At 36.3% G+C, this 22,693-nt stretch overlaps 1 protein-coding gene across 1 annotated transcript; it reads right to left on the bottom strand.

Moving 5' to 3' along the window:
• Positions 1 to 997: 997 nt before the first annotated feature.
• On the bottom strand, positions 998 to 10,835 carry LOC136835114 (aconitate hydratase, mitochondrial-like). The gene is made up of 8 exons (XM_067098279.1): positions 10,560 to 10,835; positions 7,889 to 8,095; positions 7,042 to 7,287; positions 6,654 to 6,746; positions 5,879 to 6,004; positions 5,448 to 5,682; positions 2,238 to 2,449; positions 998 to 1,908 (listed from the first exon to the last, which is right to left on the bottom strand). Exons 1-8 carry the CDS (start codon positions 10,818 to 10,820, stop codon positions 1,768 to 1,770), a joined length of 1,521 nt encoding a protein of 506 aa, XP_066954380.1. The 5' UTR covers positions 10,821 to 10,835; the 3' UTR covers positions 998 to 1,767.
• Positions 10,836 to 22,693: the final 11,858 nt, after the last annotated feature.

The following is a 22,693-nucleotide window of genomic DNA, read 5'->3' as shown; positions in this document are numbered from 1 at the left end:
CAGTATGCATGCATGTCAGTGCGGTGCATTTTGGAAGGAATATGCTAGTTTTCAAGTTGTGCGAAAGTAATAAGTCATTGCGCACTTCTCATCTAAAATTTTCAATTCAGACAATGATAATAGGACTGATCAGTTTGAATATCATTCAGACTTTGCTATGAAAAATAAATGAAGTCAACTGGTGTAACCTTGACAACATAAATCTTCTCCAAAACTGTATCTTACGGTTGGTTTCTGATATTGGCAGGAATTTATAGTCAAATGTCATTTTCAAATTATCTCAAAACCTTACAGAAGCCTGAGGTTAAAGAGCTAGGTCATAACTACTTCCCTTATATTTATGACATTTTGGACATGAATTTTCATGCTTACTGTGCAAGCAAAATAACTTGAGTAATGTGATTACAGAAATTTTTCAAAATTGTCACTTTGGAGTAGCACAACACCACAGGTCATTCGCCTTAAAACTACAATCATGTTAATATTGTGGTACTTTGAAAATTTTTACTTCATTTTAGTTTGTACAACATTCTACTGTTGTCTAATTTAGTTTTTTGGTTTATTTCTACCTTTTCCCACCATGCATTGGGTCATTGTGTGACTAATAATATTCATCTAATCATAATATAGCTTTTTTACACTATATTATTATCTTTTCACTTGTTTCTTTGATATTCTTTTACATTAAATCTCTTCATAGAGTTATCAGCTTTGTGTAAACAAGACTTGACACAATATTTATTCAGTTTATGCACATTCATGCAAAGTTGATTGCCCAAATGGGATACAGGAAGGATAGGTAAAATGAAGCATTCCATTAACTCCTTACTCTGTATATGACCAAGCTGAAATGAAAGAGGTAAAAAATAAACAGCAGCAGTTTTTCAGGGTATTCATTCCTTTCCAATTCCAATAGACTCCTAAGGACATAAACACCTCAAAGTTTTGAAAAAACACAGACAACAGCAACTTGTGTCACAGTGGGAAAAGAAAACACTTCTACTAAATACAGTTTTACTATACTATGTACATATGACTTGGACACTAAAATGGTCAACAATTTTGAATGAAAAGATAACAAACCTTGGTCTCTTAAATGCCTTAGTACTAGGATGAAACCTGAATCAAAGACAATGTCACAAGAAATATTGCTCCCATATGTTTCAAAACATTTGTATTCCAAATTTCATTTCATTAAAAAAGTCCTACAGGGGCAATCACAATCACATTCTTGGTATGTATGTTTACTTCTATCCAGGCACAAAAAGCATTACCAACCACAAATAGGACAATCACTACTTACTGAAAGGCCAATGGCGGAGGCTTTAAAGGGTAATGCCATCACCAAATTTTTATTATCTACTTCTGAAAAAATGAGCTGCTGTACAACGATCCTAAAATGCTTAAATTACAACCAACCACATTATCTTACAACAACTACTCCTCCTCAAAAATTCCGATTGCTCAGAAATAAATTACGTAAAAAAATATGGTTTGTCTTACCTCAAATCACCGGAATTAACTAAATTACGGTAACACTAAAATCCTAACAAATTGCTTAAAACAATTTTCAAATCTATACTGCATTATTTCTTAATGTCCTTATTTATGTTGGAATTACAATGAAAAATTTTACTTATTAATATTAGAAGTAATAACAACAAAATCTAACACGCTACACAAATTACTAACTCTGCTTTCATGGTAATGAAAACTTTGTTTCAAGAAAAAATATATACAAAATTTTGTGTCAATTCTGTCACTGCCTTACAGTCCTGCTGCAACTTCTTTCATTCTGTTCAAAGCTGAACCTGCTTTGAACCATGAGATTTGCTGCTCGTTGAAACTGTGGTTGAGACTAATTGTTTCTTTTGAGCCATCAGGATGCGTAATGACACACTTCAAAGGCTGCAAAGGCAAGTTGAAGAATGTTCCAATTAATTAAAAACTGTAATTAACTTACAAAAAATAAAAAATCAGAATATTAAAACCATGTTGTAACATTGATGAAATACTTCAAAAAATCCTTTGAATACGAACTTTATGGTAATATTACACTATATACAGTACTATGATACATAATTACCTATTGGGAAAGTTTTCCTTGGGAAAACACAATATTGCTTGAGGCATCATCAAAAACTCAACCCTTTTTTAAAAAATCAGCAAACTGTACATTAAAAAGAAAATGAAATGTAAAAGTTTTCCTAATTCAAGTAGACTTGCCATCAACCTACCTTCCCTGGCGCAAAATCAGCCAATCCAATCAAAGAAATTTTGTCATTTGCGCTAATCTTATCATAGTCAGCTGGGTCAGCAAAGGTTAGTGGCAACATTCCCTGCTTCTTCAGGTTGGTCTCATGAATACGAGCAAAACTTTTGACAATGATAGCTCGCCCACCAAGATGGCGTGGCTCCAAAGCAGCATGCTCTCGAGAACTTCCCTCACCTACAAATTGTGAGATAATATTAAGGAAAATGTTCATTACATCAGCAGTAATAGAATTACAGTATAATACTCCATAACACACATGGGAAGAGAGAGAGAGAGAGAGAGAGAGAATGGTATGAGTTAAAACTGGAACAATGAGTATTCTACCATCCAGGTGAGACTGGCATAACCTTTCCTGAAGAACTAAAAAGGAACACAAGATTATAAAACTAATGTAACAGGAAATACCAGGAAAAGAGGAAGTATAATTATCACCCTTTTTATATAATATATACTTCAAGCATCACTTATACATAAATATAGAAAACATTCAAGGGAATAATAAATTCATGCAAACCTGGACTTTGGAACAAGTAACAGGTCAAGCTTTCCAAGTCCTTGACCTTTCCAGCCACATGCATTTAGCATAGCTTATCAGTTTTTTTACAGTAAAAGTGGGACAATGACAGGCAATATATAAAAACAAAAGATATGCATTTAACTATATACAAATCTTTCTTACTCCATCACAATGCCTGCTTTTAATATTCTAAAAGACAAAGTAGTAGTGGGAAAGCTACAGTACTAGTAACTGCCACTCAAATAACCTGAAAAATGTGAGCACTTAAAAAATATACAGTACAATACAGAAAAAACATTGATTAAAAATATACATGACAAAAATATGTACTGTATGTGTGTGTACTGGTAATATAATAGCTACAGTACATACAGATGCGACAGTATGATTCAGCATCTTATTACCAACTATACTATACCCAATCATATTAATGAAGCATCTGATGGCAAAAGCCTAGCTGATATTGAGTAAATTTTCATGTCACAGCACAAAGTTGGGATGAAAAAATCAGGCTTATTCAGTTTAATTGGTTGCCAATATCAGGCTTATAAAAACTTTCATTCAGTGACTACAAACATGAACAATTTGATGTGTAAGATTCTGTAGTAGTAAACCTGAAAACATGAAATTTGATTAATGATTCATACACTCTTCCTTTTGGCATTCTATACAAATAATACGTATAGACTGATTAAACTCTGCACTTTTAAGTAAGATGCACAAGACACTCCTTTGACTAAAGCCATTCGGCCTCCACAAGGCAAGTTTAAAGACATTATTTCAATGAATCATGCTTCAGTAAGTCAAACATACAAAAAGTAAAGAAAAAGCCAGAAGTCAATTTTTTTACAAGGAAAAATTTGATTTGAGGCAATATATTCTTCATAGTTTCTTTAATAAGTTTTCTGCATTTTTCCTGCTTATAATTTTAAATATTTTCAAGCTGAATATGAATACTGTACAATCGATCACCTATGTAGAAGATTCTCAAATTTTGAAAAATGTTCACTTTTTTTCAACATTTAACCCCTCTTCCCTAATAAGGTGACTAACAGGAAAAGACCAAACAGTCACCGCCCCATTCATACTTGAACTTGGACTGCCAAATTTGGGAAAAAAAAAAAATAATAAATTTATCCATTCTTAAAAAGTCTTCCAAAGTTTCATTGCAATCAAAGTAAATTCAGATGAAAGAAGCAAGCCAAATGAGTGCAAGTACTACTCAATCAGTGATGCTATAAAAAACATCTTACATGCTCAGCTTATTGCCCCCATAGGTATCCTTGGTACTGATGGCAAGAAGTCTTTGAAAGAAGCCATTCGAGCATATACTATGAAAACAAACAACACAGTGCAGCATTCAACAGAAAAAATTACAGAACGTCACAAAATAAAAATACTGCAATTAACAAAATATATTTGTTATCAAGTAAAGCAACCATACGGGGTCATAAGTTCAAATAATTGAATGAAGCCTTTACCAGTCTCCAGTTCAGTATAAAAAAATATAAAACAATTTTTTTAAACACGCTTTTATCACAATGCACTAAAAAGTAAAAAATAATTTTTTGAGACACACCAGGATTTTCTTACAATTAATCATGTCTACACAAATAAAAGCATGGTCACCAAACATGGAAAGAAATGCTACAAGAAAAGAAGTTTATGGCGCCCACACTTTTATATTTGTAGACATGATTAATTGTAAGAAAATCCTGGTGTCTCAAAAAATTATTTTTTACTTTTAGTGCATTTTAATAAAAGCAGGTTTAAATTTTTTTTTTTTTATTTTATACTTTTAGTTTTGACAGAAACTATAACCGATTTATGACCGTAGATAACGAATTTGAACATGATATCCTGTCGAGCCGAAGGTGGTTTGAAAAATCCGTAGAGTTATTACTCAGAATAGGTATGAAAAATCTGAGAAGTTATTCACGTCATACAAATCCTGAGATACTGGGAGAGGTCACTATAGGGTCACTAGAGGTCACTGCTGACCTACTGATCATGTAAGGTTGCATTGTTACCGTGATTGAGTAACCATGCAAAATTTTAAGTCCATTGGACGAAGGGAACAGGTCAAAATTTGAGTTACAAGTTTTGACCCAAAGAGACAAGCACAGAGAAGTCAAGTTAAATAAAAGCGTGTCAAAAATATGGAGAGGTCAATCAGTTAACAAGGGCGCATGAGACAAGTGTATATCCATCCAGTCATGATAAGCTTAAAAAAAACTTCTCCAAACTAAAAAAAATGCTGAAAGCAGAACTGACAGAAGTGCATAGAATGTGGAAGCAATGCTGCAATGCATAAGGCAGGTGATGTTGAAACCATTTGTATAGTTAAATTCTAAAAAGTTATGGGTAGGTGGGTGGGGGTGGAGGTAGGGAACTTGTTTAAAATCTTATTTCTTCAAAGTTTGGGAAGACATCCACATTACTGAGGTGACTTGCAAATGGATCACCTCATCTTGTGATTAGGGTTAAGGAGATTCACTACTATACATTTAAATTTGGAATTTACTATTCTGCTTACTAACATGTCCTCAAGTTTTAAGTATAAAAAGGCAATTTGCAGTACTCTAGAAACACAAAGTATGTTAAATAATCATGTAATAGTTAAGCACTGGCAATTACAACCAAATGAATACATACCATAGTTATCATCTCCAATTACACACCACTTAACGCCAATTGCTTTGTATGCTCGTGCTGTTGCTGGAACAGGGCCCCATTCACCAGTCGATTTATTTTGTACCTGGTTCATCTCATCATTTTCAGCATTTACAGCTGTCAGGAACATATTGTTAGAGATATTATCCAAGTGACCTCGGAATTTGAGCCATGGACCAGCAGCAGAGATATGGTCAGTTGTGCATTTACCTTTTACCTGCAAGTAGGATAAACATGTTAAGGCTTAGACTACTATTCCCATTGCATGGTTCCTTGTCCTGTATATTGTTAAACAGTCATATCTTTATAAAATATATTTTACATACATGAAAAATCCAATGTCTATAAACATTACTATATTTTTCAAATTGAACCAAGTTACCTTTAATTATCCAAAAGGACAAGATGCTCACCTTAATCAAGATAGTCATTTCCTCCAAATCTTTACCATTCCACTTATCAAATGGAGACAGAAGCTGTAAACGTTGAGATTCAGGACTAACATCCACTACCACACCAGAACCATCAGGAGGAGGTGACTAATATAAAAATGAATAATTCATGGATAAATTTTTTTACCGAGAGGAACTTGGTTATTTGACATCTGATTTTACCATAAGAGATTAACCTTGTTACTAGGAAAGAAAATATCTACTAGAGTCATTATTCATGCAGATCCTTCACTTTCTACATTATTCACAAAAAGACCCTTCATTTTCTACATTATTTATACAAAGACCTTTCACTTCCTACAATATCTTACGCAGTAATTTGTCTACAAGAAAGTTAAAGTCTCAACCCCAACAAAAATACAATTACAGTGTACTTTAATACATTAGGTATTCAGGAAAATTTGTCAACAGCAGCAGTTTCTGCAATTATACAACTCAAGAACTAAAATACAACATTCACAGGTTTTTATACATCACTATACTGTAACCCCCAAAAACACTACATAAACTGCATAATAGGTGTTGGAAAAGGGAAATATACACAAAATTTATTGTTCAACAGTATCTACTACGTACTATAAAATATCTGATCTTGAAACACTTTGATTCTAAATAATGTCTCCTCAAAATAAATTGCTGCAATAAAAAGTGTAAATACTTTCTCAAATGATTATAAAAAAATTCTTTAAACGAAAAATAGGAAATGTAAGATAAGAAAAAATATTTATTTTATTACTTGGTAAGTATCCTCCCCAGGATCAAAACCACGAGCTGGAAGCTCATCAGCAAATGGATCCTTCAGTTTGAATTCCTTTCCATCAGCTCCAACCTGGAAAGGTAATGAAAGTACCATACTGTATAATAATTACCAAACTGAAAGTGTAACCTGTGAAAACCAGTGATCATCAAGAAATAAACATCTTATTTTTTCAAAACAGTAAACAAAAATTTCACAAGCTATCACTTTACAAATCCAGTATGTGACATCTAATAATGTACAGTATAAAAGCTAACTCCAGTGCAGCGGAGAAAATATAGTTATGTGAAACTTATACGAAAACTGATACTCTCCTTGTAATCAAATTATGTGCAATTTCTACCACCGTAATCTTGAAACTACTTACCAAAGTATCCTTTCTTGGGTCAAAATCTAGTGTTCCAGCTAATGACATGGCTGTGACAAGCTCTGGAGAAGTCACAAAGGCATGAGTCGCTGGGTTTGCATCATTTCTACCAATGAAATTACGATTGTAGGAGGTGACAATGGTGTTTTTGTCACCCTTTTTAATATCCTGTCGATCCCACTGACCAATGCAAGGTCCACAAGCATTGGCAAGAACTGTACCACCAAAAGTCCTTAAAGTTTCTGCCTAAAAGGAAAAGGAATCTTTTAAAAACTACAGTAGCTATAGATCAAGCCTAAAGACTTAGGTTCACAGAGAGATCGCAATTCTCTTACCTAAAATGGAAAAACAGAAAAGCCTAGCATTTAAAACAAGCCCCTTGCCTTCTCTTTTAAGATGCTGTAAAATACTGGTGCACCAAGAACAAACTCTAATAGCAAAATATTATAATATACCTTAGGCAATCATCCTTGTTTTTATAAGCATTTCCACAGCAAAACTTTTATAAACAGACTTGACTAAAAGCCAAGGTACCCAGTATCAAAGTAGAATAATATTTCCAAGCAGGTGTTTAAGATAAAGACTTAAGCGGTCAGCTCCATAGGCTGTCTCAGATGTAAAACACTACATAACCTGCCCAAGACCTGATATCAAGTTTAATGTGTAGCAAAAGTAGAGCCACATCTGTAAAGACATGTTAAAAGACATCCAATATTTATTCACAATTCTGGGGTCTTCACATCTTGTTTTATTATATAAATAGTCACAGCAGGCCTCAAAAAGTTAACAATTTGAATTATAAAGCAAATGTATATGAAAATACAATAAATAAATAGCCAGCACTTACAATTCCATCTCGCTCAATTGTAGCTCGAATCTGTTCAGAGCCTGGGGTAATATGGAAAAGAGACTTGGCCTTGAGACCATGCTCCATAGCTTGCTTCACAATGGAGGCACAACGGCCCATATCCTCATAGGATGAATTGGTGCAAGAACCAATTAGACCAGCCTTCACTTCCAATGGCCATCCTTTCTCTCGAGCTGTGTCACCAATCTGTAATTTCAGTGATAAGACCATCAATTATCATTAAAGCTATATTCATAATTTCATTAATTCCACAGAAAACAAAGCTCTTCACAAAAATTTTTTCATGGAATACAAAGGTCTGCCTTACTAGAAACTTAAAATTCTACATACCCAAGAGCAAATCCATCCAAGATTTACTTTTAAATAAAGTTCTTCAAGTTTCCAAACAAGAAGGGGGGGTATATACACTTTATGATAATCATCAAGTATGCTTCACTTTCAGTTGGATATAAACCACAATCCAATTACAAAAAAGTAGAAGAGAGACAACTGTCTGTAAATTATTTTCTTACTTTGACTACAAAATTGCAAACCCAGGACTTTACTTAAACCAATTATCTAACTACAGTTGCTGAGAACCCAAATAAAGTGCTAATAATGACAGCAACTACTACTGGCCAATGTCTGTCTTCCAAGTGTTCTCTTAAAGTTGCTTCATGACAGTTAGTACGATTACAGCTTCATGACAGTTAGTATGATTACAGGAAACAATTAGGTAGGTGTAGTTTCATTATAAATTTATTATACGTAGTTTTCCAAGACACCCTAGAAAATGTATAGGAGTCGGATTTATTTAAATTCATCAGAGTCCTGCCATGAACTTCTGATCTTAGGCTCTTGTGTTTACTTGCCTTATAAAGAATTCAGTGTTACAGGCTACACATTTACCTCTCATACTTTTTCATATACACAGAAACAAGGTAGTAGTTGATAGGGTTTTTAGTGAACCTAGACCTCACTTCTCTGGTGTTATGGGAACATGATTTCATTGGATCATTTAAGATTAGTCTTTCATTTGACCTTGTGCTATCGGATGGATGGAGATGGTGGAGGTGGATACTGGAGGTCGGCTCTTCCTTCACGTTCATGTCGTGTTGGGCCTGCCTATCCTCCCACATGGTAAATTTTTTAGTAATTTTCGTTATATTATACATTTATTTTGGGTTGGTTAGTTAGCCTTCATCCCTCTCCTAGGCTTCCTTCCTTTGTACTGCCACAGTTAGGTTAGCCTAGGAATATGGGCTCTTTTTTCTTCGGGAAAAACGTTATAAAGTGATCTCGGTTCAAAATGAAGAGTTTATGTCTGCGATCTCGATCTGTAATGCAGTGAGTTTTATGTCTTATGCTTCCTTTGTTTGGTTTTTGCTTGGGTATAAGATAAAATATACAGTAGTTCTCTTCAGCTAAAACACTGCTGACAAAAATATAAAGATAAAAATTATGTAAAAATATTCTTATCATTGAATTTACCAACAGGTCAAAAATGCAGGCATAAATAATGAAAGAATGTGTCAATATAAGCTTTCAAATCTAAAAGTTATGTATTCTTGGTTTATTTTTCACCTTAGATTAACTTCAATCGATGGATAGTTAGGCATGACCATAGGTTTCCACAATGTGTGAAAATCTGCTCAATGTTCATAACGGGTCATTGAAAATTATTTTTCTTCCAAGTTACCTTGGCCAGCCCTGTGAAAGCTAAATCAATTAACTCAATGGTCTGATTAAACTACTTGATGATAATAATAGTGTGCCTTGGATGGCAAGCTAAACAATACTAAAGATTCTTTGCAGGGTCCATTCAGCCCCAGTTGCAATTCTTTCTCTTTTACTTTCCATCCATTCCCTTGGATTTCTTCCCAATTGGCTGTCCTTTCCTTTTACTCAACACCGAACTACTGTTTCAGTACATATCCTTCAGACAAGCCCTCTGAAGGTCTGCAAATGACTAAGCAGCCTCTAAAAACTAATGTATCATCATCATAATAAAAATAATAATAATAATAATAATAATAATAATAATAATAATAATAATAATAATAATAATAATAATATACTGTATACCCAATTATACAATGCCTTGGAAAATTTCTATTTACTGACTTTACCAAATATCATACATTCAAATTTCTATAAAGTAATGTTTTTTTTAGATTGTTTTTGAGTTTTTTAAATTAATCATATAAATGAAAAAAAAATCTACAGTGCCACAGATATACTGTAGCATCATAGTACAAGTACAGTACATGAATTCTCTCTCTTTCTCTAGTTAATTGCAGATTTTCAGTTTTCCTGGGGAGCTGGTGGCCCTAATCTCTGCAACATTCAAGTGACAACTCAACTTACAAGCTTGATGCCTGAATGTTAGGGTAATGGATGGTAAAATGTAAAGCAGTTAAAAAAAATCCCATCAAGAAAAAATATTAATGAAAATTATAAAAAGCAACAGAGAGATAATGAATACACAGAAATGAATAAACGAAGATGAAAAGTGGTCATGCATCCTATTTTGAGACATTTCTCACCATCATGAATTAAAAGTGTTGGATTTCTTTCATATACAATGCAATTAGGAAAGAAATTTATTCACAGTCTATTCAATCTACTAAAATGCAGTATATCCCTGGAACAAAAACAAAATATGACGTACCTTATCAACAGGATGGGCTAAATCTGGTGTAAATGGGCCATTAATATGAGGTTCCAATTCAGAGAGATTCAATTCAATCAACTGGTCATACGGTGCCCCTTCATCTGGGGTGAGCATGTCTGCATTTGCATCTGCTAATGCTGCAATATCTGCACGGTTTGTAGCAATCAAATAATCCCTCATGCGGTTATTATAAGGGAATACAGATGTTGTAGCACCTGTTGGGGAAAAAATTAATTTACGAAATTTCTGTTTGAACATGATTTTTTGTCTGATTATCAGAAGTCCTTTAATACTAATCCAATACATACATGCTGAATAAATAACACAGAATTAATCTAAATACAGTACTTCAAAATCCATCTTGACATCAACAATTACCCTTTACTGTATTTATAGTAATCCAAACATGAAAGACTTACACATTCAATAATGTGAAATATAAAAAGACTTCAAAAGTACCAAATATGACATGCTTAGTGTATAAATTGGGTACCACATCAGTGCACCTTAAATGGCAGACTAAAGGTAATAAAGGTTTTCTGCAAAGTTCTTGGATTTCAGCTGCAATACTTTGACTTTTACCTTGCATCCATTCTACTCAGTCTTTTCTTACCCCGCTTTCCAAGCTCCATTTTCACCTCTCACTAGGAACAAATCCTTTGGGCGAGATCTATGAGATTCTAGATACATGACTTAGTGGTCTTTATAACCTAACAGTAATTTTCTCTGATATTCCTACAGATACCTCTAATCTTGTAAAATCTAATAGTTTTTTAACTGGCACCCCATGTCTGACAACATACCATTTACACTACACAACTAGTAACACCATTCACAAAATATAACTATCAATATTAACCCTTAAACGCCTATTGGACGTATCATACGTCGACTAAAATTGTCTGTTGGGTGCCGAGTGGACGTACCGTACATCGACTACAAAATATTTCAACCTTCGGTCAACTTTGACTCGACCGAAATGGTCAAAAAATGCAATTGTAAGCTAAAACTCTTACATTCTAGTAATATTCAATCATGTACCTTCATTTTGCAACAAATTGGAAGTCTCTAGCACAATATTTCGATTTATGGTGAATTTTTGAAAACTTTTTCTTACACGGCGGTAACTCAGCCGAAATTTTCATAAATTCTTTCGTCATTTTGTCGTCATTTTTGCACTGTTCTATATTAGCAGCTACATAGTTTTATATATGAAAATGTGCGCAATTTCATGTACAATACAGCAAAATACAACCCATTGTTGTAGCTTTTATCAGTTTGGAAATATTTTCATATAAACCACGATAACTGCCAAAATTTCAACCTTGGTCAACTTTGATTTCGACAGAAATGGTAAAAAACGCAATTTTAAGCTAAAACTCTTACGATCTAGTAATATTCAATCATTTACCTTCATTTTGCAACCAATTGGAAATCTCTAGCACAATATTTCGATTTATGGTGAATTTTTGTAAAAACTTTTTCCTTACGACGCGCCAGAAATTCTTTTCTTTCATCACGTTTGTCGTAAAGTTTGCACTGTTTTATATTAGTCGTTACATAAAGTTTTATATATGGAAATGTGTGCAATTTCATGTAGAATACAACAGAGAATAACTCATGGTTGTAGCTTTTATCAGTTTTGAAATATTTTCATATAAATCACGATAACTGCCAAAATTTCAACCTTTGGTCAACTTTAACTTCGACGAAGTGGTAAAAAACGCAATTATAAGCTAAAACTCTTACATTCTAGTAATATTCAACCATGTACCTTCATTTTGCAACAAACTGGAAGTCTCTAGCACAATATTTCGATTTATGGTGAATTTCTGAAAAAAAAATTTTTCCTTACGCTCGGCGTGGTAAATCGGTCGAACATCTCAGAAATTCTTTCGTCATGTTGTCTTAATGTTTGCATCGTTTTACATTAGTCGTTACATAAACTTTTATATATGAAAATGTGCGCAATTTCATGTAGAATACAACAGAAAATAGCTCATGGTTGTAGCTTTTATCAGTTTTGAAATATTTTCACATAAATCACGATAACTGCCAAAATTTCAACCTTCGGTCAACTTTAACTCGACGAAATGGTAAAAAACGCAATTGTAAGCTAAAACTCTTACATTCTAGTAATATTCAGTCATTTAACTTAATTTTGCAATAAATTGGAAGTCTCTAGCACAATATTTCGATTTATGGTGAATTTTTAAAAACATTTTAATGTAAATTGTAGATGTTGGCAACATATTCTGTTATTTATAACTTGTCTTGATGCCATCAACCAAAGCAAAGGAGTGTGTAAGCTATGTACTGTATACACACACCCTGGCAGATACAATGAATGCATTTATCTCTTTGGGTAGTAAATTTGATTGTTTTTCATCTTTTATACAGAATATAAAATGAGAGCTGTAAAATGAAAAAGTTATGAGTGAGTATCTATATTTTAACATATGTGATACCTTAGTTGTTATTCTCTCTCTCTCTCTCTCTCTCTCTCTCTCTCTCTCTCTTATTTTCTTTGTGCTTGATGATTTCACCACAAGATACATGTACAGTACAATAAACTCCCGATATTCATGCTCACAATTGCAGAAAAAACATTTTTACGTCATCCTGTTGAAATTCATAAATCATTTGAGAGGAAACTAATATTTTTCTCATGAGCTATTGGTATTTTCAAATTTTTATTGCGACTAAATACTGAACTGTATCTACAATACAACTGAAAAATAATGATTTACAATACTAATTTTTCAAATATTAATATTGATTTGTAAGATTAAATAATATATAAAAATAATTTTTTTCACTTTCATCTCTTACTGAGAACTATATTTGTTTGTTTTGTATGATTTGAAATGTTTTACTAATTTTTCAAATATCAAAAAATAAACCAAATCAGACTCTTAAAGAAAAACTATAGTGAAGCGTGATGTGATTTTAGTTTATAAAAATCTTTTTTTGAATACAGCTAACTCCCTAATCTTTTGCATACAAGACATTTTTGGAGAGAGGGAGGAGGCGTTGAACTAACAGATGCTGGCAACCTGACAGCAAGGGTTGGGTGGTTAGTTTGCAAATAAACTTACTGGTCATATGAATATGAAGGATATACAGGAAGTCATCGTTTCAAATTCCAATGCGACTTTTGTCTCTTACGAACACAGACAATATAATTTGATAATATTTAATTTTATATGCTAAATACGCCGAAGATAATGATACTTTTTCAAGGCTGGGAATTCGGCAGCACGCCACAATAATAAGATGCTCAGCATCTAATCGCACTCGTCTAGTGTGTTTGTGCCTAAAAATGGTAAAAGATTTTTTTTATAATGTATTTTTATTTCTTTTGCAAATAACCAACTGTTTAAAAATCAATTACCAATTTCTGCTGGCTTATAAGACGCCATATTCAGATAGACGCACCCCAAGTCTGTAGCAGGACATTGAGGAAAAAAAAATAGGTTTCCTACCCCTCCCTGCTCATATGATTTTGCCACCTTAAAATGATGTATTTGGGTTATCATATGCATATTGTAGACTACCAACAGAATCAACAAAAACATTAAAAAGAAGTTATCTAATATTTATATTTATCAAAATATGTATTATACAATGGAACATAAAAATAAGAATAGTGCAAAGACTTGGTGCAAAAATCTACCTCATCCTGGATTACCAATAGATTGCAACACATTCATTTGTAAACATTGTTTCTACTCGCAGAATCAACAAAACATTAATAAAGATGTTACACACGGTAATCAAAATGTTATATAGCAATCATTATTATTATAACTAAGTATTAACCGGGTAAAATCCAATATGCAGATAAAATGTTTCCCTATGTAACGGCCCGAGTCACTTTGAGCAACTGAACAAAGCCATGTTATTATTTTTAAAAGAGAATGCCTAGCACGAGTTACTTGCATCAAAATAACGAAAATTTGTTATTATGCCTAAAGAGAATGGCAAGTAAGGAATTGTCAACCACCAATTGATCGGCAAATGTTCTTGTTCCTGTAGTTCATGAAGTTAGCTTCAATTGCCAATACCAACTGAACGAAGCCTTAGCTTATCCATAAAGCTCTCAAGATAATCATTATCATAGGTGGCAGCACACGTACTGTAAGTATGTAAACTGTATAAGAATGTGGCGATCCCGCATCCAGACGATTGCTGATAAGCCTATTAAAGATTTTAATGAAAATTATCGATAATAACAACGTAAATATTGATTATAATACTAGCAGTAGTAATTGTGGTGATTAAGCTGTGGGATGATGCCATAATTATAACGGCTTTGTTTTTTAATACCAATGGTTAGATAACAATTTCTCCCCGAATTGGGACAAATCAGTACCAATCATCAGAAGACCTGGGAAGGCATAGTTTTCTAGGATAATCTGAAAAATTATGTACACATAGGATTCAGTCGCCAGGTATTTTAGGAACAATGACAACAATCAAAAAGTAGAACATCTTATAAAAAAAAATATGGTGTATTTAATTCAAACACAATATCACTATTAAAGCTACATAACAGACAGTGTCTACAACCAATTGGCAATGCAAATGGCAGATAAGAAAAAATGTGTAAACAGACCAAATGTGATGGTTTGAATGGTACTATTTAAAATGAGGAGAGGGGATAGCTAATAAAAGTAAGTATTAATCAATGGTTTCTTTCTTGTATAATTAATGACTGCTCTAAACGTAACTAGGGTACTATACATCACATTTTTGGGATCAATATAAAGGTATATGTAGGCATCCAGGCATACTTAGGATATCAATTCATTCAAAATATATACGGTATAATTCAGACTAATGTTGTAATGTGGTTGGATAATTTTTTCTTTCCAAATCAATTATTAACTGCCTGTCAGAAGTCAATTTCTCCTAGTACTTGTCAATATGATTAATCATTGAAAGATAGAATTTTATGGTATGTGTAATTGTTTTGTAGGATTTAAAATAATTTCCTCTGGATTAAGTACCGATTTTTTCAAATAATTTAATCTTGTTAATCTTAATAATAATAATAATAATAATAATAATAATAATAATAATAATAATAATAATACACAATAATAATTACTACATTTATGCATTTTTATGGGTTCTGGTAAGAAGAACCTAAATCAAACTTTCCATTTTAAACACGACATTCTTCCCAAGTTTTCCAGCTCTTCCCAGGTGAACATGTTTCAAATATGTCAACCGTGTTGCCACAATGTGATGAACTCTCATTTCTCTTTAGAATCCTTCCTTTCTCTCTTTTCACCAAAGGACAGATTGTGGATAAATTACTTAGATAGATAGATGTCACACTTGACAAGTTAGTTCAGCCCTTCTCTTTCCTCAGAAAAAGATAACAAATGGTTTGTAAAGAGAAATGGATTACATTCTCAAAAGATGAAAAAGATAAACTCTTTATTCATTTCAAATAGCTCTTTTTAAATACAAGGTTGGCAGAATCTGTCATAGTTTAACTAAAACTTCTCTTTCTGACGGCTGGAAGGGCAAACTTACATAAATCATGTTACCTTTGCAAAGGGTATCTCATTATTAAGATGAGGCTTTGTAAATGGCACATAATTTCAAAGATTTTCGACAGTAATGGGATAATAATTTAATGTATATTTGATGTTCCATACAATGTATACTATCTGTTTTCAAGGTAGGCAGTCATATAATTTGTAGATGGTGGTTCCAGAACTCATGGATTTTAAGTATTTCAGGGGGGAGTGGGAAGATTCAAATCCCCATGAATAAGAATGGTTTTTTACTGTAACGGTGCATTCCTTAATAAAACTGGGGAAAACAAACTTAAAACACAAAATACAAAAAATCAAAGTCAAACTCAATGGACTTTCCCTATTCCACCCACCCATAACTGATCAATAAGAAACTGTCTCAGATGAGGAAAACCTTTAAATCACACACACCTTCCAAAACCATTTTTCTGGGTGAGTATCTCGTGAAAAAACAAGATCCTCTTACTCCTCTTCCAAGGTATCAAAATCTGGTGTCCCACACTGGGAAATTTATCAGGATATTATCACACACCCAAAACCCTTCTACATTATCTTTTATAAAAGCAGTCAGTGACTCCTAAATTGATGTTGGCTTAACAACACTGCCAAACTATTGGGAAGTGTTTTTCTAATTTCTTGAACAAAAAATATTTTGCAATCTTCCCTATCCTTGTACAACAGATCATGTTAATTGCTAATAATGATGATCCAGATAATCAAGTTTTACTGTCACAAACAGCCTTAAAATGAGCCAGTATCCATTTTCTGTAAAGTTGTAAACAGGAGAGTTGGCAGATACTACAATGGTTTGACACAAACCAGAGCAAAAAGTTGAAACCCTGCTATTTGGACAAACAAAGAATCAATGGTATATGCATGTTTCAACACAACTGAAACTAGAAGTTTTTCTTTGACATCCATTACCTGAACAATAATGGCAGAATTGTACAGCCAACAGTAGCCTTAAGAGGTTCAAAAAAGACTGAACAAGTTGCAGCAACTCTTGCCTCTGTTTCAAAACCTGCAGCAACCATCTGAGAGGATCCTAAGGTGAGAGGGTCTCAGATTCATCTAAGAAAAAGCTCAGCTCTCAAAATCTAGGGCTTTGGGATCATCCAAATGTGAATTATATTTGCTAAACAGTAATGCGCCAGACATTTATGACAACCTTCTGCCAATGAATTGCTTCGAATGCATTCATGAACAATCAGTGACTTGTTCACAAAGTTGATGGCCAAGCATGAAAGGAAGATCAATAGTGTGGGACATCTTGTGCCAGGGGCCTGTCATCTTCCTGTTGTTGGCAACATCTTCTTGGGAACTAGCTGACCAAAAGAAGGTATTTAGGAGTCCCTGTTGTACTCCAAACTGAATGCAACAATCCTATACCAAGAGTCTTTAAAAACACGGTCATGTAAAAATATGTACTGCATATCACTATACACTTGGTCTGGCATAATTAATAAGAATCAGGAAAGTTAAGATAAAAAAAAAAAAAAACAGACTAGAAGTGGTCATTGGTGGCTCTGAAAGATTTTATCTCATTTTCTTGAGAGCCAGGTTTTTAAATGCAGTTCTTGACCATCGTCTCCCAACACTTCCCAACTGTTAGTTATGATTTAGGGTAGAGAAACGAGGTGTTAATAATAAAAATAAAGTTTGTTCATACTTACATGCAGGCAAAGAAGACATTGAGCAGTCCCCGGTTTAGCGGTTCCGTCACAGCACGTTCGCAAATTCTAAAGGTTTTCAAATATATTCATCAGAAATTATTTCCCACACTTGAGCATGTTAATCCACAGAACGTCGTCTCGATGATGGGAGAAATTTTTAAAACGGCAGAATAATCATAATTTGAAGGTTTTTTATGTAAAACTCAATAATAATGCAGTTTACGTCGTTTCAATCCAAGACATTAAAAGTGGGTTTTCTTATGATTTTTGACGATTTTCGACGATTTTCCGGTTTATGTGATTTTAATGATCCCGGTTAAGCGTTTGTTCATACGGAACCCGGCAGTAATATATACCCCCTGTATTCTCTGTTAGTCCGACAGAATTTCAAAAACTCCACGGCGGCACATGCAGGGAGATCAGGTGGTTAATGCCCATTCCGCTGCTGGGGCGGGTATCCGTTTCTATTCAGATTTTCTAGTGCCACTGTCTCCTGAGGGAGGTGGGCGGGCACCATGATTATCAGAGTATCCTGCCAGGTAGTATGAAACAAACTTTATTTTATCATTAAAATATCATTTTGTTCATGAAACTTACCTGTCAGATATATATATAGCTGAATACCACCATTGGAGGTGGAAAGAGACAGAATAGGATTTTAGAAACACACTACAAGTAGGTGAAAGATACTTGTTCTATACTGTTACATAACAAACTTGTGATTACTGTCACCCAAGTCCTGCTTCTGCTGCAACTAGAGTCTCAGCAGGGTGTGGACCTGTATAGCTGGAGAGTTCTAGATGATCTGTCAACGGGGCGTGACCACAATGTGACAAGAATCATAAGACCATACATTGATGAGGGCAAACGAAGTAAAAACCAACCACCTGACCAAGCCTAACTAAGTTAATAAAAAGAACTAAAAGCTAAAAGACTAAAGTCGTCCACCGGCAGTTCGACCCAACAACGATAAAAACACAAAATCCAAAAAATTTCAATAGGGGATAGAAGAAGTCATCCCTGCCCCCAGGAAAGTATCTATGAACATTATGGTCCTAGCGAGTAACAGTTTTTAAGTATGTCGTCTTCACATCTCCTGTAAAAAATGTGAAGCGAACACAGAAAGTTGCTCCGCCAAAATGTGCACCCAGATCAGATTACTGAGTGACATGTTTTCTGAAAGCCACTGAAGTCGCAAACTGCCCTCACCTCGTGAGCATTGGACTCCAGGTCTCAATCAGTGTCTTGACAACATGAATGGCCTCCTAATCGATACTTCTTAACTTCAAAAAAAAAAAAAAAAAAAGAAAGTCAGAGCATTCTTTGACATAGGTAAAAGTCTGGTCTCTTTTTACGGAACACCATAAACTATCTGAGGGCCTGCACTTCCTTCGTCTTGTCTAAGTAGACTTTGAGAGCCCTAACAGGGCAAAGGACTCTCTCTGGCTCTGAATATGATTTCAGCCATACCCTTGGATCCTAAATAAGCCTGGGCCAAGGGTTAGACGGGTTCTCGTTCTTGGCAAAGGAAGGGGGCTTAAAGAACAAACCCTATGCCCTTAAAGCTCTATATGCCTACTAATGGCTTGCAGTTCACTAACCCTTTCGTTGTCCCTTAGAGCAGTTAGAAAAAAGCCTTCATAGTAATGTTCCCAAGACGAACGAAGAGGCTCAAACGAACTGGACAAGGAACCGGCACAACATCCAGGTTCCAAGAAGGAGTCCTTAGTCGAGGCACCTTAGAGGTCTCTGAAGGATCTCAAGAGGTCGTGAAGGTTCCCTGTTGTTAGACAGATCTAAAACTCTATGTCTAAAAACAGATGATAGCATATTTCATACCCTTTGGTAGTCGAGAGACTGCAGTTTCACATCACCCCAGAAATAAGAGGAAGTCTGCTATCTCTTTGACACAGAGGTCGTAGGGTGAAATGCCCTTCTTTCTGCACAATTTCCTAAAGACGGTCCACTTCGATTGGACAAATTCCTGAAGAGAGCTCATGAAAAGCCCTGCGTCTCGCCAATTTAGTGCTGCCTGAATGCAGTCAGACACAGAGCGGAGGTTTTGTGTACCTCTCGGTGGGGTTGTCTGAGCAGATGGGTTCTGGGCAGAGATCTCGAAATCTACTAGGAAGGTCATGACCTCCAGAACCATTCCCTGAAGGCCAAGGGTGATCAACGTCATAGTCGTCCCTTCCGACGACGCAATTTTCTGATGACCTGAGAATTTTGTACCGGAGGAAAGGCATAACGTCCATCCCTTCAATCCCAAAGAAGAGGCACTGAGAGAGCTCCTGGATCGAGAACAGGGGAGCAGTAAGAGGAAGTCTCTTGTCTTGGAGGTTGTGAAGAGATCTACCAAGGGACGTCCTCAAATCTCACAACTCCTGACACACCTCCTGTAGGGATCCATTCGGTCGGGGAGCAGTTGTCGTTGTCGACTAGAAGATCCGCAGTGGACGTTCTCCCGCCTGCAACAAACCCTCGTGAGGATCGTAATATTTCTCGGGCATGAGCCCACAGAAGAAATGTCTCTTGCTAACTCGAACAGGGACCGGGAGGTTCCTCCTGTTTCTTGAGTATGCCAGGGCTGTGGCATTTGTCCTAGTTTACCTGTACAACTCGGCCCCTGAGACTCGGCTCTCAAAGAAAAAGCAGGGCCAGCAGAATCGCCAGGAATCTTTGCTGAGATTGATGTGCCCAGGACACCTGTTCCCTCCAGGTGCCCTGAGCACTTCCTCCCCCAGTGTTGCTCCTCATCCCCTCCTGGGTGGTCGGAAAACAACACTAGATCGGGAGCTCTGAAGGTGAAGAGAAAGGCCTCTTCTGCCAACTTTGATGGATCGAGCCACCACCTCAAGGTGATCTTGACTACAGGAGAGATCCTCAGGGACTCCTTTAGATCCTCCTAGTTTATCTGGAGTTTTCTGCGGTCAGGAAAAACTGGAAGGTCTGAGATAAGCAGTCTTCCCAGGGAAACCAACTGTAATCCAGTGAGGAAATGGTCCCAGCAAAACTCATCCATTCCCTCACATCTCACGTCTCGAACTCTGTCGCCACTGTACCAGCATATTTCCTTCTCAGAAGGATGAAACTTTTCATGTGTAGGCAGGGAAACACTGAAGGCTGCCGTTTCTGAGACGGATGGAAAAGCCATTGAATCCATCTGAATCCCCAGATATTCCTCACGATGGACTGCGTCGGGATCAGATGGGACTTTTCCCAGTTCACTAGAAGTCCTGATGGGACTTTGTCAACTCTAAAGTCGCATTTCAGGTCCCTCCAGACATTTTGACTGTGAAGAGGCTCGAATGAGCCAATCATTCCAAATAAGCGAGATCCTTTATTCCCCTAAGTGAAGCCATCTCGCAACATTCTCTCATCAAGATCGTGAAGATCATGGGAGCTGTGCTGAGCCCGAAGCAAGAGCTCTGAATTGGAAACCACGTCCCCGGGACAAACCTCAGGAACTTCCTCGACTGGGGATGTATAGGGACGTGAAAAAAAGCCCTGGAGATCGAGAGAAACCAATCTCCTGGTCTAAATGCTCCTAGAACAGACTGGGCGTCTCCATCGTGAACTTCCTTCAGAACGAAATGGTTCAGTCAGCTGACATCAGGACTGATCTCCATCCTTCCTGGGCTGTTTCGGAACCAGAACATCGGCAGAAAGAATCCTGGGATTGTCCAGCTCCAGGACTTGCTCCACAGCTTTTTCTCGAGCATTTGCTGACCAAGCTCGAAGACTTGCTGCTTCTCTTGATGGTAGAAGGCGACAAATCCCTGGGCGGCGTGCACAGATGTGGCGTGTCGAGGAAGGGGATCTTGCATCCTTTCGATAATTAGGAGGGGACCAGCTGTCCCTCTTGCTCTCAGGCTCCATAAGCAAAAGAAAGCCCAGCCTGGCTCCTACAGGCATCTGGAGGCACTGCAGGTCACTTCTTGCCCCTGGTTTTGAAGGGGCTCCGCCTCTTGAAGGAACCTCTTCCTGAGGGAGAGGATCTGGGGAAGAAGCTCCTCTATGAAAGGGCTTCTGTTTCCTGGAAGTCTGACCCAAGCGGCGACAAAAGGGACTGCAGGCGTTTAGAAGAGTGGGCCAAGAGGTCTTGAGTGGCCTTCTCCTTCAAGCTGGAGGCAAGATCTTGACTCAAGGACTGGGGAAAAAGATGGCTCGACAGCGGGGCGAACAGCAATTCTGCCCTCTGAGTATGACGGAGAAACTGATTTAGTGTATCCAAGTTACCAGTACAACGTTGCTTCTTAAAAGCGGCCGTACAGAAATGGGTAAGCCAGTTCCTCGGAGTCATCCCTAACTGCCTTGTCCAAGCAGATCAAGGCACTGGACAGCTCCTCCAGGCTGATAGAAGGGACTTCCCTAATCCCAATGTCTAAGTCCCCAAACACCAGTCCAGGAAATAAAAACTTCCAAGGTTGAAAAGGCCCCTTTCAAATGGTGATCCGTCTCCGACAAAGACCAGGACACTTTGGTTGAAGATGAGGAAGGACCTTCTGGGAGCGTCGACCAAGGTGGCAAAGTCCCCTGGGAAGACGAAGGAACTTCTCCAACCGGCGTCCTCCCGGTCTAGTACCACATTCCTGCCTTGCCGCTAAAAGCTTGGATGGAGGCAAGGTAAAAGAAGTCTTGCCTTGGGTCTTCCTTTCCTCCATCCAGGTGTTAACTTTCTTAAAGGCCTTCTTCGTCACCAGAGACGAAGTCATCTCCACAAACCCAGAAGCTCTTTTGTCTAGGACGAAGCAAACTAGGGAGAGAGAGAGGAGCAGAGGGTTTGAAACTTGTCGCCAAACAAGTCCTTCAGAAAAGCCGGCTAAGACCTGGTAGTCCGCGCTGAAGAAGAAGAGGCTGCTCCAGGTCTGCAGGCTCCGACTCAAAAAAGCTTCTCCCTTCTTCA

This window comes from Macrobrachium rosenbergii, chromosome 55 (genome assembly GCF_040412425.1).
Source record: "Macrobrachium rosenbergii isolate ZJJX-2024 chromosome 55, ASM4041242v1, whole genome shotgun sequence".
Lineage (NCBI taxonomy): Eukaryota > Metazoa > Arthropoda > Malacostraca > Decapoda > Palaemonidae > Macrobrachium > Macrobrachium rosenbergii.
The sequence above is the reverse complement of the archived record's forward strand: the minus strand, read 5'-3'. Positions and strand labels throughout refer to the sequence as shown.

Bases quoted from the DNA above. Each gene is read 5' to 3' on its own strand.
- LOC136835114 (XM_067098279.1), bottom strand. From the start codon at position 10,820: ATGTTCAAACAGAAATTTCGTAAATTAATTTTTTCCCCAACAGGTGCT. The intron at 8,096-10,559 runs GTACGTCATATT...CTGAAATTACAG, and splicing joins TAGCCCATCCTGTTGATAAG to ATTGGTGACACAGCTCGAGA. The intron at 5,683-5,878 runs GTGAGCATCTTG...TCCTACTTGCAG, and splicing joins AAATGACTATCTTGATTAAG to GTAAAAGGTAAATGCACAAC.